This window comes from Bos taurus, chromosome 20 (assembly GCF_002263795.3).
Source record: "Bos taurus isolate L1 Dominette 01449 registration number 42190680 breed Hereford chromosome 20, ARS-UCD2.0, whole genome shotgun sequence".
In the NCBI taxonomy this organism is placed as follows: domain Eukaryota; kingdom Metazoa; phylum Chordata; class Mammalia; order Artiodactyla; family Bovidae; genus Bos; species Bos taurus.
The window spans coordinates 1,625,118-1,640,895 of record NC_037347.1 but is presented as its reverse complement, the minus strand read 5'-3'; the positions used below and the strand labels follow the sequence as shown (position 1 = coordinate 1,640,895).

Genomic DNA, 15,778 nt, shown 5'->3' with positions numbered 1-15,778 from the left:
AGGGCTCAACAGCAAACAGACTCTACGAGGGCACGGATGGAAGCAGCAGGATCACTGGGGTGCGCTAACATGGTGATCCAGGCGTGAGGTGATGAGAGCTGTAAATAGGAAGTTGGTAGTGAAGATGGAAAGATGTGGATGACTTTGAGAGACATTTAAGAGGGGAAAAGTTTGGGACTTGATTGTAGATTATATGGGGGAGAAGGCCCACAAAACAAGAACTGTCAAAAAATCCCATTTGTCCACCTCAAACAACATTCTGAGCTACTGGTCAGTGAGAAGAAGGGACGTCATGAGATAGGTTCTGGCTATGCTGACTTTGGTTGCCTTTGAAATACAAAATATATCTAGTAAACTATCAGATGCACAGATCTGGAACTTGGTGAGGAGGTCAAGCTGGATTTCTGTGTGATCTGCATAGACTCTATAGCTGAAGAAATAGGTTTGAATTCAGCCACCTAGGGAGAGGGAGTTGAGTTAAAGGAAGACTGGGCCAAAATGAGCACTGAGGACCTCCAAAGGGTCTGAGAAATATAAGTGATACAAAAGAGTTCTATGCTATAAACATCAAGGGGAGAAAGGAAGAGAGAGAGGTTAGCAATATAAAAGGCTGTGGCTCATGCTACCTGGGATATTCTGAACTGTTGACTTAAGAATGTTACCATCTACGGCTTGTTCACAAAATACATTTGATTGTGGACAAGCTCTTCATTTTATCACCCCTAAGGTACCCAAGACTGGCAGCTCTGCCCTCCCTCCAGAATGCCCATCTGGTAGGAAATCAGGAAATAACAATTAATGATACTATTTAGCTTAGCAAACTGTGATTTGGAAAAATGTTCTTCTGAGGACAATTTCACCTGTAGACAAGAATGCATATCAGCATAGTGCACTCGGATGCTCAAATCAAGTGACTGACACTATCTGCAGCCTAAGGTAATACGGGTCTCTAGACCCTTGTATTAACAGATCATTGAGCAGTGACTATATATTTTTAAAAACCTGTCCAAAACTCCAACCAATAATTCATGGTTGCTAAAACATATATGGCATTAAAAAAATAGTAAATGTTGTGATTGTAGAACAATAACACTTAGCAGAGATGATATACAAGAAACAAACAAATCTGAAGGGGTTCCTCAAAGTGAGGTCGTATAGGCTGTGTGTTCCCTCACCCAATCAAATATGGGTAGTTTATGTCTTTGAATCTTACAGGAGGTAACCAAAAAGCGTTGTGGGGGTTTATGAAACACACGTGTTTCAATTTTAAATATGGAATTACTATAATGTAAAACACAGTGCTTTGTAGAACTATAAGCACTCTGCTGGTACTCAGAGTCCTTTACGCCTATCCTGGGTTGTGTAATTAACTCAGGGATTAGCGATTCTGTCACTTTCCACGGAGCTGCCCATCTCAGCTGGCACTGGACAGTCGCAGCTCCCTCTACAGCTAGCTCTACACTCAGGCTCAGTGCCCACCTCAGCATTAGACCAGGCAGCTGCCCCCAACCCACTCACGAGGCTCAGGACACAAGTGCAACGGCAGGGCACTCTCCCTCCAGTGTGAGCTCGCCACCCCATGCAAGCACCTGCAGTTAAACGCCTTTTGAGGGCTTCGTAAGACGCTTAGAATGAACTTTGCGAGGTAGGCTCTGCCTCTCCCTTCAGATTCATCTTTCTCCTAATCTCCCCTGTGCTCCCAATGTTTCAGCCACACTAGTCTTGCCTGTCTGTGCCCATGAGAATATTCAATTGTGTCTGACATTTTGCTCTCATGTGGACTGCAGCCTGCCAGGCACCTCTGTCCATGAAGTTTTCCAGGCAAGAATATTGGAGTGGCTTGCCATTTCCTACTCCAGAGGACCTACCCCACCCAGGGATCAAACCCGTGTCTCCTGCGTCTCCTGCACTGGCAGGCAGATTCTTTACCACGACATCACCTGGAAGTCCAAGTCTTCTCTAACTTTCTGGAAAAAAAGGACAACTCTTTGAAATGCTTTCTCATCCAAGCTCACTTGCTCAGACTCTCCCTCCCTTAAGGACTCTTCCTTCCATCCCTGTGTGGCTGGACTATCCGCATCCTTCACATCTCAGTGTAAATGTCGCTTCATCAGAATCCTCACAATAGCACTGGGAAGTAATCCCAATTTTAGATGAGGAAACCAAGTCACAGAGCTTAGGCCACTGGCCCACAACATACAAGCAGTTATTGGAATCATTAACTGCACTGCTGGGCCACCTATCTCAACTACTTATTTAATTCCCTTACCAGCATTTATCATGGTTTGCAGTGACTTGATGTTTTTTTTTTTATTTATTTTTTATCTCCCATGGTATTATACAAGGGAAGCATGGGGGCAGGGCTACATCTGTCTTGTTTACCACAGCATCCTAGCATAGAACTTCCAAGCAGTAAGACTCAAAAATGTTTACTGAATGAATGAAAAATAGAACTGAATTGAATGAATGTCTTTGCACCTGGCTGTGTTAGGCGAGTAGATCTGAGACACAGAGGAACTGGTTTGGAGATCTGAAGGAAAGTGATCTTATGTACCCCATAACTAAGTCCTTTTTAACTTCCCATCCATCCCAAAGACACAATAAGAAACAACTGAGTAAGGTATTGGGTTGGCCAAAATTTTGTTCCAGTTTTTCCATACAATCTTACTATTATTCAGTACTTCCTATTAAGGAAACAAGTGCTACTTGGTGTGATGCCTGCGTTAAGTGGATTTGAAAGAGATCATAGAGTACATTGAGTCCTTTGACTCAGATCAGCATCCCCAACAATTAGGTGAGCCTGGTGAATTTCACCCCTCTGGCAAACTAGACCCTTTCTGCTCATATTTAGGTCCAAGGGATTTGCAAGCACATTTCACAAACCTACATATTTATCAGTAAATTGATCTACCACCCAAGTCATTCTCTGAGGAACTGTCAACCTTAGCATTTGACAGAAACAATTATTTTTGTGCAAAGGCAAAGATTCTGTCAGCAAGCTGACTCCTAGACTTCTAATGAGGAGTTAACAGAAAAAGGAAATCTTTTACCGCTTCAACCTGAAAGAATGAATATGTGTGTCCTCATGGCTTTTTCCCTTGACTATCGATAGCATCTTGTTCTGCAAAATTAAACCATTTCAAGGGACAATGGAAGCAAATAAGACCAGCGTTTTACCCTATGCTGTAACCAGAGTGTGAGATCGGAAACAAATAGGAAGCAAATGGCTCAGCCTCTGAGGGAGGGTGGGGGAAAGGCAGTCCAGGAGTATGCCCTGGCAAAGAGCAACCCGCAATAATTCCCATGCAGATGCCTGGAAATCAGTCAAAGCCTGATGCCTCTGCCCACAGTGGCCTCCTGGCTGGATACTAGGAAAGAGGCTAAACTCTAGGAGAGGCGTGGCTGATTCACCAAAGATCTCCTAAATGCGAAATACCTTGCTCCTGATCAGTTTTCAGTTTCCAGGACCTCACAGTAATGGTTGGTACTACTGACACGCCCTCCTGGAAATGTTCCCTTTCCTGGCTCCTCCCTGTAATGCCAATTCTTCCTGTTTCCTTTCCTCATCCTCCTTCCCCAGGACTCTCCCCTCATCATCCTTCCAATAGGCTAATCTCCTGCATTTCATTCTGAGTTTTATAGCATTGCTCACCTTGTGCTACAGCTTCAAATGCCTCTTTCTACCAAAGGAGATCAATTTCTACCAAAACTGTATCTCCATTCTCCACTCCCCTGAACTCCAAATCTGTATCTAACAGACTGCTGTGCATTTCCATCTGGCCATGCCAGTGAATACCACCAGCTTCACATGTCCCAAACACATCGTCTTCTCCCCCAAACCTCCTCCTCCCTTCACTCATCATGCTGATGAGCAAAACCTGATAAAACGGACCAAAGTGCAGTGTCAGATCAGCTGATGGTCCCCCTCCATCAATTTCACTCACATGCTCAGTTTGGGCAATCCTGCCATCTGTAAACCCTGACCTTCCTGCTTCCCTTCTTCTCCAGCCTCGCTGTGACTGTCTCGGCTCAAGTCTTCTCACCTGGGTTATTACAGTAGCTTTATTATTGAGCGCCTGCCTCCCCTCCTCCCCTAACCTTGTGCTGTGTTGTGCTTAGTCGTTCAGTCGTGTCTGACTTTTTGCAACCCCGTGGACTGTAGCCCGCCAGACTCCTCTGTCCATTGGGATTGTCCAGGCAAGAATACTGGAGTGTGTTGCCATGCCCTCCTCCAGGGGATCTTCCCAAGCCAGGGATCAAACGCAGGTCTCCCACATTGCAGGCAGATTCTTTACTGTCTGAGACACAGGACACCAGGGAAGCCCTCGTACTAACCTTACTTCTGCACTAATCTTTCTAAAACATTCATCTAATCATGTTAACCCCCTGCTTTAGAATTGTGATGACTCCCCACTGCCATAAACAGCAGTTTCCAAAACTCTTCCTATGAGAAAAAATGTTTAAGTATGATTTACGTGCCTGTTTATATATAAATTATATCCACCTACTATTCTAAGTCAAATGTTATAAAGTTTAACTTCTTCATCTTAGGACAAAATTAAGAAACTTTAATATTTTCATCTGATCCCAGGGGATGAGTCTGTACCCTCCCACCCCGGGGTAGCACCCTGCACTCTGAGGAGAGCAGCATCTATGCCAATATCCCCAAGCACAGAGGATGACGTCAGACTCCTTGGTCTAACTTTCAAGGTGTTTCACGATCTAGCTTCAACACCTCACTTCAAACACAACCTCCCTCCTCCACCACCGCAGCTTCCACCCACTAGCTGTGGTTCCACCAAAGTGCTGTTCATTGGTGGGCACAGGATAAAATAAAGAACTGAGACTTTGATGTCAGATCCCTCCCTGCCAATATCTAACTGCGTGACCTAGAGTCACTTTCTGTGCCTCTCTGGGCTTCAATTTCCCTTTCTGTAAAATGAATATAAAATTAATATAATAATACTGATACTGTGCAGGACTGTTGTGAGTATTCAGTGAGGTACAGTGAAGAATGACACAGGGCCATACACAAAGGAGAGGCTTTATCAAGGGTCCTCAGACTAAGTTCTATATCATATGTTGTTCCTTCTACTTGGAATTTTTGATTCTCCTTTCTTCCATGAGCAGAATTCATGAATACCTTTCAATGTCTAGTTTAAAAGATCACTTCCCCTGAGAAGAAAGACAGCTCCTCCTGAGGCGGAATCTGTCATTCAAACCTGTCTGCCCCCAAGAGCCATTTGCAAGCTTCTGCTGAATCATATCTCATTGCTTATTCTAGGCATGCTGGCATTTGACTGCTGGCATGCATGTCTGTCTCACCCACTAAACTGCCACTACATGGGGAAGTCTGACATTAATTTAAGAATTCCTCACACTTAACAAAGTCCTTAGCACACAATAGGTGCTCAATAAAAGTTTATCAATATCTCCATATACAAAGGAGAAAGAAAGCTGTTTTAAATTGAAGAAGGAAATGGCAACCCACTCCAGTGTTCTTGCCTGGAGAATCTCAGGGACGGGGGAGCCTGGTGAGCTGCCGTCTCTGGGGTCGCACAGAGTCGGACATGACTGAAAAGCATGTATACATGCAATTTCATGTTATAATAAGGAGAATTTACTTAATGATTTTCAAAGTGCTTTCACATATGTTTGTAAGAAACAGGCTGTTACCTCCCCTCTGCCCTATAGAAACTCATTAAATAGATAATAAATTAAAGACTTAGTAACCGCTTGATGATATCTGTTTGATGACAGTTCTCTCCGTTCTGATCTGATGCCAAGTTAATGTCATCATAAAATAATTCCATTAACTGCAGTTGTGAAGTTTACTGAGCCATTACTGTCGTCAAAAAGTGAAATTATATTCAAAGCTGAAAACCAAGGCTCACACAGGAAAAAATGGCATTAATATGCAAACAAATTACATGCAAGAGAAACAGGAATAGCAATATGACCAGCATGCCGACCCATCCTCAACATAAACAGATGATTACATTTTAATATTTATTCATATGTGAACAATGAAAGCAAATCACAGCGGCAGGTACCTTCAAGTTAAATTCATATGTGTTTAACAAAGCAGAGGCTTATGTATTCTCTCTGACTGCAGGCTATACTGGGCATGCCTGAGCTTTATGCGCACAGCCTTGCTGCCTAACATATTCATGGCCTGGAGGATAGGCTAGTATATAATATTTACATAAGAAGAAATTGAACTGGTGGAAAGATGAGGTGGAGGCGGGGGAGGGGAGGGGGAGGCCAGGACAGGAAGAATAAAGCAAGATGCAAAATAAACAGGCAAAAGCGGGCATCAGGGAGCATGGAGTCATCTGCTGCTGCAGGCAATTAGAGGAAGGGCAAGGACGCCACACAGCCAGGCTGGTGGGCGTCTGCTCGAGGTGAGAGCTGCGCTCCTCCCAGCCTGTGTTAGTGGAGCAGCAGCCCCGGTGCAGACGAACAGCACGGTGCCTGCCACGGCCAGCCTGGCCAGCCTTCCCAGGACGGGGAGGGCTGGGGAGCAGGGAGACCCCTGGAGACCCTGCTGCTCCCGTGAGGATGCTCAGTGCACTCCTCTATCTCTGACTTGTTTCCAAAGTATGTGAGCTTGACTGGGCCGGTCCCACGACAGCTTTTCTTCATTCTTAGGAGATCATGCAGACAAAGCCAGGGTAGCAGGGGCAGCTTCACCATGCTGAGGGGGACAACCTTCCTGAAAACTCCTGGTCCAAGTCATCACTGTCTTCACTGAAGCCCTACTGTGCTTAGGGGTGGATGATAGCACTTATACCCACACAGCCTTGCGCCTCTCAGCAGCCCCAGCAGCTAACAGCAGCTGACCCTTCCAGCCAGAGCTGCTCCCTCTCAGGACAGCTCCTCCTGGCCAGCCCCACTCACACTTGCATGGTCCAGTTCCAGTTCTTGAATCTGCTTATTCAGATGAGGTGGAATGTGAAGCTTGCCCTACTGATTCTTGGCTGTGTGACCTTTGAGCTTGAACTGAGCCTCAGCTTCCTCATTTGTGAAAGGGGGATAGATGTGCTGCACCATTTCTTACTGAAGCAGTACCTCTTATGTGGGGCTTCCCAGGTGGCACTAGTGGTAAAGAACCCACCTGCCAACGCAGGAGGCACAAGAGACATGGGTTTGATCCCTGAGTCAGGAAGATCCCCTGGGAGAGAGCATGGCAACCCACTCCAGTATTCTTGCCTGGAGAATCCCATGGACAGAGGAGCCTGGCAAGCTACAGTCCCTGGGGTCGCCAAGAGCCGGACATGACTGACCAACTGAACATACCTACTATGTGCTGGGTGCTGTTTTCAGTGCTTGAGAACAAAATAGTGCTTAGAACAAAATAATCAGACTCATGGAGCTGACACTCTAGCAGGGAGAGGGCTAGGATGTCATAACATAATATGTGATCGGTTCTACGAGGAGGAAAACTGACAAAAAGCAGAGTGAACAGGAGGGCAATCAAGAGTGCCAGGGGCAGTGGGTGCCGTCATACACAGGGGAGCTGTAAGAGAGGTCAGGGGGTGAGCAAGTGGGCGTCCGGGAAGGGTGCGAACGTCCTGCAGTGGGAGGCTGACGCACAGCAGGGGAGCCTGCGAGGCCGGCACAGAGTGAGAGAGGAGATGAGGTCAGGAGATGAGCACATGTGTGAAGGCTGATGGAAGTAACGGGTGACGTGCACCAAGCAGGGAATCAGAGCTGGGGGTACTTGCTATGCAACAAGCACTGTCCAGCTCCCAGACGCCCATTAGTTCATCCGTTTGCACAACCACCCTGAAAGGCTTGTTGCTTGTTCAATACATGCCTGTTTTATACACAAGGAAACTGAGCTTCGGGCAGATTAAGTAATCTGTCCAAAGTCATAAACCTTAGTAATCGGTAGTGGTAGGACTCAAATGCAGAATTCAAACCCAAGCAGCCTAGCTCCAGAGATGGTGCCTTTAAGCCCAGAGCTGACTGCCTCCCCAGCCAAGGGTGTGGATGAACGTGGTGAAGGAGGAGCATGTGATGGCAGAGCAGCCCTCTGGAGAGGGCTAAAAGGAGGAGGAGGAGAAGGAAGCAAGAACTAAGCAGGTCTGTAATGACAGCAGAAGACACGATGCAAAAGAAAAGACTAGTAGAGCAGGCAAGGAACAGAGAGAGCTGGGCACACAGCTGCTCGGGCCAAAGGGCCTGACCACACACACAAGGCAAGTGAGAACTGCAGACACAGCAGGGGCCATGCACGGGGCCAGCAAGAGACCCGGATGAATTCATGGGCTGTAAATACTCCCTCCACTGAGGGCCTCAAACAGCACTGACGCCTGGTAAAGGTGTCCCTCTTCCTAAAAATTACAGAGCAAGAAGCGTGTCACACAGCATGGACAGTAAACCAAACTCTGAGCATGAATCGAGACACAAAACTTCATTTTCTACTTTAAATTTGAGTGTTTGAAACAAAAACCCTTTCTGTCTCTACTAGGTGAAAACATAATAACAGCTAACAGATTTATTTTGCTTGTGGAATAAATATCAGATACTACATAGACACTTTGTGCATATAATCTCATTTCACCATTAAAACACTAGGATAAAGCTGGTTTATCCTCATTCACAAATGAGGAAACCGAAGCTCAGAGAGCCTGGGTCACTCACTAAGGCAGGTGCTTATGGGGACGGAAGTGTGCAGAGTAAGCACTGCCCATCACTGAGCTGACACTGCCCAGGACAGAGTGGGTATAACCACATCCCACAGCAACCCCTGTGCTCCGGCCTACAGCAGGGCTAGGCTTTATAAGCGGCACAGACATGTGGAAGCCAATGCTATTGCAGACCCGGGCTCTTGGTCCTCTCTCGTTTGAGAAGTCAGGCGTATAGCAATTCTGCAGGCTGTTTCATGCGCCTGGCCACAGGAAGGGGTGCTCTTACGGGGATGTCCATCACGTGGATAAGGGAAGCACAGGCTACTGCAGGCTCTAATTCCACAGACTCAGAAACCCTGGGGATCTGCTCAGCTGGCTGTCTGAGCTTCAGGATAAAAGTCACTGCAAGGGTTTTGTGGAGAATCTCAACACCCAGAACAGAATCACCTCAGCTCCTTCTGGGTATTCCTCACTATGCACTACACCTCCCAGGGGCTCAGTCGTTCAAGAAAAGCCCAATGGATATTGGTCAGCATTTTTGGACACATTTCCTACAATTTAGAATTCTCCACATTTTTCCCCTCTTACAGAAGCTCAAACCTGCTCCGCTGCAACTACGGTACAGGTATGTGCCAGAGACACCCACCCAGACTTTGACTCAGGAGCTAGTGACATAAGAAGAGGGGACAGGAAAATCATTTTCTTTGGCTGATACTGAAGGTGAAGCCCCAACACTTTGGCCACCTGATGTGAAGAGCTGACTCACTGGACAAGATCCTGATGATGGAAAATACTAAAGGAGGAGGAAAAGGGGATAAGAGAGGATGAGATGGTTGGATGGCATCACTGACTTGATGGGCATGAGTTTGAGCAATCTCCAGGAGTTGGTGATGGACAGGAAAGCCTGGCGTGCTGCAGTCCATGGGGTCACAAAGAGTCAGACACGACTGAGCAACTGAACTGAACTGATGTGCTAGAAATGAACAGTCCTTTTAAAAATCCCAGTCCTTCTCAACAAGTTTTCTTCCTCTCTTACCCAACTGCATCCTGCATATTGATACAGGAAAATCCCTAGCCCCTGTAAATGCTTGTGTGCAGTATGCACAAAGAAAAGATGGTAAGGAACAACTAATGGATCAGCTGTAACTGTGCACATGAGGAAAGAAGACAAAGGAATAACAGGAAACAGAAACACAATAAGCTCTGAAAGCAATAATTATATTAACGATTTCCTACCAGCTGGCTTAGAAATCTCAAAGCACTGAAACAGCCATCTACCATTCAGAAATAAAATGTCCTCTTAGTTTGCAAAAATACCACCATTACTTCCTAATGTCCTTGAGGCTCTGCTGAAGAGAATTCATCATGAAAGAGTCTTGAATGAGCAAGACCTACCTTACCTCAGCATGAGGTCCTAGATACTCCTTGCTGGTCAGCCTACATTTCTGTTTATGAGAGAAGATTCAAGATTATGTCTGGGTCACCTTAGAGACATCTCCTAGTCCCCCAAATGCACTTCATCCAACAGACATTTTTTGAGTATCAATTATGTTCTATATATTCTATGCTGGGAGTACAGCAGAGAATAACAGATGATCCCTCTTCTTAAGAAGCCAAAAATCACTTAGAGTTCCAATAGCACTGAATTTGTACTGAATGAAGATCTGGGGCCTTTGCAAGATGAGAGACCTTCAGGTAGAAAGGAAGAAAGCAAATGTACAAATGCCCTGTGTTCCCCTGGAAGAAACAGACAAAGACTAAGAGAGGTAAGACAAGGAAGGAGGGAGGGAGGGAGGGAGGGACAGAAGAGACAGAAATCAGAAGGACAAATTGAGGCATAAGATATGACACACGGAAGAAACGTTCTTGTTAGATCTAAAGTTCTCACGTGGATATGGGATAAGATACCATGGCCTAATCTGGAATTATAATATTTGAATCCTTGACCACTTCCAAGACTCACAATTGTCCCCTGCTGTTTTTCAAATAATTGACAAGTATCTCTTGAATTTGGAAGAATACCCCTTAGACTTCAATACACGATCTTCACCTTGACTATCTGACAAAATAGAGGAATTGAAACAGATCCTTCCATTTTAAAATAGCCTAAACGACATGCGCTTTGTGACATGGTTTAAAACACTCATCTCTTTCTATTCATCAACTGAAATACCAAAGAATTCTAAAAAGGAGAATCTCAAATGATTACCCATTTCAGCAGACTTTGAGTATGAAGCTTCCATAACTCATCCAGAGTCTTGGTCAAAATGATGAGTTACCGACTTCTACTTGGGGGGGACACAGTCCTCCAAGTAAACAAGTTCATACCATAAGTTGTTGACATGACCCATGGCTCAGAGGTGGACATGAGACCATAAGTGCACAATCTGCATATTCATTCCTGTGGTCACACTGTTTAACATCTTAGCACATGATCAGATAGTTCTTGGCATAGGATTTTGGTATAACAACAGGGAACCTAGAATTGCTTAAGCTAGTAGAATATGAATCTGAGGTTCTGGTAGCTTCCACATTGGACAACTTGCCTCAAAAGGCGACCAACAAAAGAAGCAGAGCCAAGATCTAGAGAGACAGAGACTCGTTGAATGGCACCAAGCATCTGGATCCAGCCATACCTACGGCCAACTACCCCGAGATTTTCAATAGTGCTAAATAAAACAAAACTCTGCTTCCCCCTGAGTCAGCTTGGTAAGAATCCAGACAGTACGTTTCCCATATGCTACTTCTTATTTCCTGTAACACACAGCCAACTCGGTCATACACACAACCAACCCCTGCCTAAATTCGCCTTGTAGCTAGTACGAACATAAATTGTTATTTTTCAGGTTGCTTTGGCATGACTCCATCTCTAAAGTCTTTAAAAAATGCAGCTAACCTCTGTGGTACTGACCATCACATATCAAATCTCTTAGGTGCTCTAACATGTCAGCTCCCTTTTTGGCCACTAGGATTTCACAGATAGGCAGGGCAACTGCAAATAACAGCTCATCTTCATGCACATCCTTCTAGAGCCAAATAAATGTCAGATTTTCTGAGTTCTGCTTTCCTATCCCCATGGAATATAGATTCCTGGAAAGCTTTCATCATATCTCAGATCAAATGAAGAATGTTAGGTGAAATGCAGAAGAGCCTCAAATCACAAATCATATTCACTGGAGGAAACATAACTCTTCAACACATGATTTCTTTTTTTTTTTTTTTCCTCTCCAAATGAACTTGGAACAATTATCACCTATTCATAAATCTCTAAGTTGGATTTTTAAGTTGTTTTTAGTCAATGGCTGGCTGTAATTTTGTGAAAGAGTTTCTCCAATGGAACAAATACTGTTGTGTCCCAGAGGAATTGCAGAGCTAATCAATCAATCTTACAGAACAAGTACTCACTGTGAAAACAATGTCCTCGACCGAACAATGAACTTGAATACATATTCCAAAGCTTTCAGTGTTCTTAGGATTGGTTCACATTGCTCTCCTCTGCTGGAGGTGTCCAAGTAAGTCTTCAGCACCGTCATCAATTTCCTGAATAAGGGATTATATTTTCAAAATACATCTCTTTTCAACCCACAGCATGGTAATTAGTTTGCTTAGTAAATTACAAGGCATTCAATCAAAGGTTAAAGGTGGTAGTACAGCCAAGCTCACTCACTCATTTACATCATAAAAATAACTCTGCTTAAAAATATACATTTAATACAGGGAATGAATAAGTATTTCCTGCCCACAAAAAGCCAGCAAAGAAAAAAACTCTTTTCACTGGGAAAACCAGCCACAGTGAAGTTGTGAGTGCGGATGGTGGTGGTCATGATGTTCTTTTCAGTTTTTTCTTCCCACAGAAAATGTTCTTTTAATATCATAGAGCTCCTTTGTTTGGGAACTTTGTTACTTTATTACCAGCAGGGTAGACTTTGAACTACGTGGCCTGCTTTTCCAGGCTCCTTCACCTTTTCCAGCATCATCTCTGACCTCTAGCCCTCAGCCCTCTATACATAAGCAATACTGAGCCACTTGTCACATACACCTTCTTTTCTCCAGCCTTGACTATTACAAATAGTTGTTCAATAAATGATAGCTGACTAACTGAATGAATGAATGAGCAAACACTGCCATGTACTTCTGTCACCATAAAATATTCATACTTACCTCTGAATTTGCGTATTTTTATTTAATCCAAATAACACAGGCCAGATGGGGTTTTGTCAGAAAATATAGAACTCACACAGTGTGGTGACAAAAAGAAACTACTCAAGCTTCTTGTGCCCTCGGCACCCTGGCAGGACAAGCAGAGGGTTCGCAGTTACTTACTTGTAAGCTAGGGTAGCACTGAAATGCTGTTGGATGTAAGCCTCCAGGACAGTGTTGAAATGCTGGAACTTCCGGTCAGCAATGAGACCTATTATGTAGATCTTCAGAAAGAGGCAGGGAGTCAGTGTTTGGGGGCAGACCCAGGACAGGAAGTCATAGTTACACAGTACAACTAAATCCCTATCAAAGTCTTGTGCCCAGGAATTAGTTCACTAACGTATCTTTAGTCCTTTACATTATGGTAACATCTCTTCCAAAAAGTGTTTCATGAAGGGTTTCCTAAGATAAAAGGGTTTCACAGCCAGTCAAGTTTGAGAAACCTCAGGTTATCAACCTTAGACTACCGTCTTTATTGCAGGACTTATCAGAGCCTTCTACATGCTTCTGTGCACTGTAAATCTCCAGGGAGAGTTGGGCAAGGTTCAGCACTCCCCTGAGTTCTCAAGTGAGAGTTCTTCAGGAAACATTTCTCCTCAAGGCTAGCTTTATAGGCAGCCCTCTTGGGAAGCAATGGACTAAGTCACATTTGTCTCCAAGTTAGTGCTTTAAAAATGTAAATGTCACTGACACAAAGGGTTGACACATTCATACTTTGTTGGTCACTGACATCTTAATGTGGATATTTCTTCTGTTTATTTTGATATGACACTGAAAAGATGTGAGCTGGAACAGCAAGATCTTCCTGACCCAGGGACTGAACCCAGGTCTCCCGCATTGCAGGCAGATGCTTTAACCTCTGAGCCACCAGGGAAGCCCAAGAGGAGGCACAGACCATTTCAAAAGACGGGAAGAAGACAGATCTGAATGGTGTACCGCCCACTGAAAGATGGTCCAGATAGGCAGAGGAGTGTACTGACTGCTAAATTGGAGACAATGAGGAGGAAGAAAGTAAAAGAGTTAGGAAACATTTGGGGTGCTTTACAACCTGACCAAGGATTCACTCCCAGAATTCATGGACAGCCCAAGCGAATATTCATGATATTCAGCTTCATGTACTTTCAACCAGGGCCAAACCACCATCAACATCTGAACACTCCCATTTTAATCCCTCTGCCCATGCCTTCAAATCAACTCAAAACTAACAAGGCAAACAGGAACTCCTTTATTGGCCTGGTTGCTGAATGTTACAATGCCTCCAAAAAAATTCCTGGAAAAGTCCACGTGGGCCTTAAGTTCTCCGTGTTCTCACAGTGAGACACTATTTTAACGCCTAATGTCACAAAACACTGGCGCTCTCTCTTACCAAAGCATCAAAGACGAGGATGTCATACGCATCACTTTGAGAATGCTCCATCATGATGTTGAAGAGTGCATCCAGAGTGTCCTGGAGAAACTGGGCAAGATAACAGAGGTCTCATAAGGTTCCGGTGATACACAAGTCCCACCCCTCTGTGTCTATCTGAGAGAATGAAGGCACACACCATGTGCCACGTCAGGAGGGCCAGGTGCGCTCCTCACAAGAGCCAGAAACTGGAGCAAGCCAGTTGTCCATCTTCAGCAAAGTAGATTAATACAGGGCGGTACTTTGGTATTACAGAACACGCCACAGCAACAAAAGTGAGCAAACTACTTCTATGTAGAAAGATGACTATAACCCTTGTGAGCATTGTACAGAGTAAGGTAAGTCAAGACACAAAATGTATGTTTATTATCACTCTATTTTTATGAAATTCAGTAACAGGCAAAAACCCATCTATGATGATGGTGGTAAGCTTGGTAGCTTACTGGTTACCCTTGAATGGGGTACCGACTAAGAAGGGGTAAGGGAGAATCTACTGCAGTGATACAAATGGACTGTATGCTGATCTAGGTGGTGCGTACACAGTTGTGTTGTTGTTGCTATTCAGTCGCTCAGTCATGTTGGATACGTTGCGACCCTGTGGACTCAGCACGCCAGGCTTCCCTGTCCTTCACTGTTGCCCAGAGCTTGTTCAAACTCATGGCAATTGAGTCAGTGATGACATCCAACCATCTCATCCTGTCGTCCCCTTTTCCTCCTGCTTTCAATCTTTCCCAGCATCAGAATGTTTTCTAATGATTCAATTCTTCACATCACGTGAAAGTATTGTAGCTTCAGCTTCAGCATCACTCCTTCTAATGAACAGTCAGGATTGATTCCCTTTAGGATTGAGTGGTTGGATCTCCTTACAGTCCAAGGGACTCTCAAGACTTCCAACATCACAGTTCAAAAGCATCAATTCTTTGGTGCTCAGCTTTCTTTATAGTCCAACTCTCATATTCATACACGACCACTGGAAAAACCATAGCCTTGACTAGATGAACCTTTGTTGGCAAAGTAATGTCTCTGCTTTTTAATATGCTGTCTAGGTTGGTCATAACTTTTCTTCCAAGGAGCAAGCGTCTTTTAATTTCATGGCTACAGTCGCCATCTGCAGTGATTTTGGAGTCCCAAAAAATAAAGTCTGTCACTGTTTCCCCATCCATTTGCCATGAAATGATGGGACCAGATGCTATGATCTTCGTTTTTTGAATGTTGAGTTTAAAGCCAGCTTTTTCACTCTCCTCTTTCACTTTCTTCAAGAGGCTCTTTTGTTCTTCTTCACTTTCTGCCATAAGGGTGGTGTCATCTGCATATCTGAGGTTATTGATATTTCTCCTGGCAATCTTGATTCCAGCTTGTGCTTCATCCAGCCAGACATTTCGCATGATGTACTCTATATATAAGTTAAATAAGCAGGGTGACAATGTACAGCCTTGACGTGCTTCTTTCCCGATTTTGAACCAGTCTACTCTTCCATGTCCAGTTCCAACTGCTGCTTCTTTACCTGCATACAGGTTTCTCAGGAGGCAGGCAAGAT

At 44.5% G+C, this 15,778-nt stretch overlaps 1 protein-coding gene across 2 annotated transcripts in view; it reads right to left on the bottom strand.

Moving 5' to 3' along the window:
- The window catches only part of DOCK2 (dedicator of cytokinesis 2), a 457,600-nt gene that overhangs the window by 361,283 nt on the left and 80,539 nt on the right, over positions 1-15,778 (bottom strand). For both annotated transcript variants that reach the window (XM_024981420.2, XM_024981421.2), the window contains 3 exons: positions 14,203-14,292; positions 12,960-13,060; positions 12,042-12,176 (listed from right to left, as the gene is read on the bottom strand). In XM_024981420.2, the coding sequence (XP_024837188.1) occupies positions 12,042-12,176; positions 12,960-13,060; positions 14,203-14,292 (326 nt within the window). The remainder of the gene's footprint in view (positions 1-12,041; positions 12,177-12,959; positions 13,061-14,202; positions 14,293-15,778) is intronic.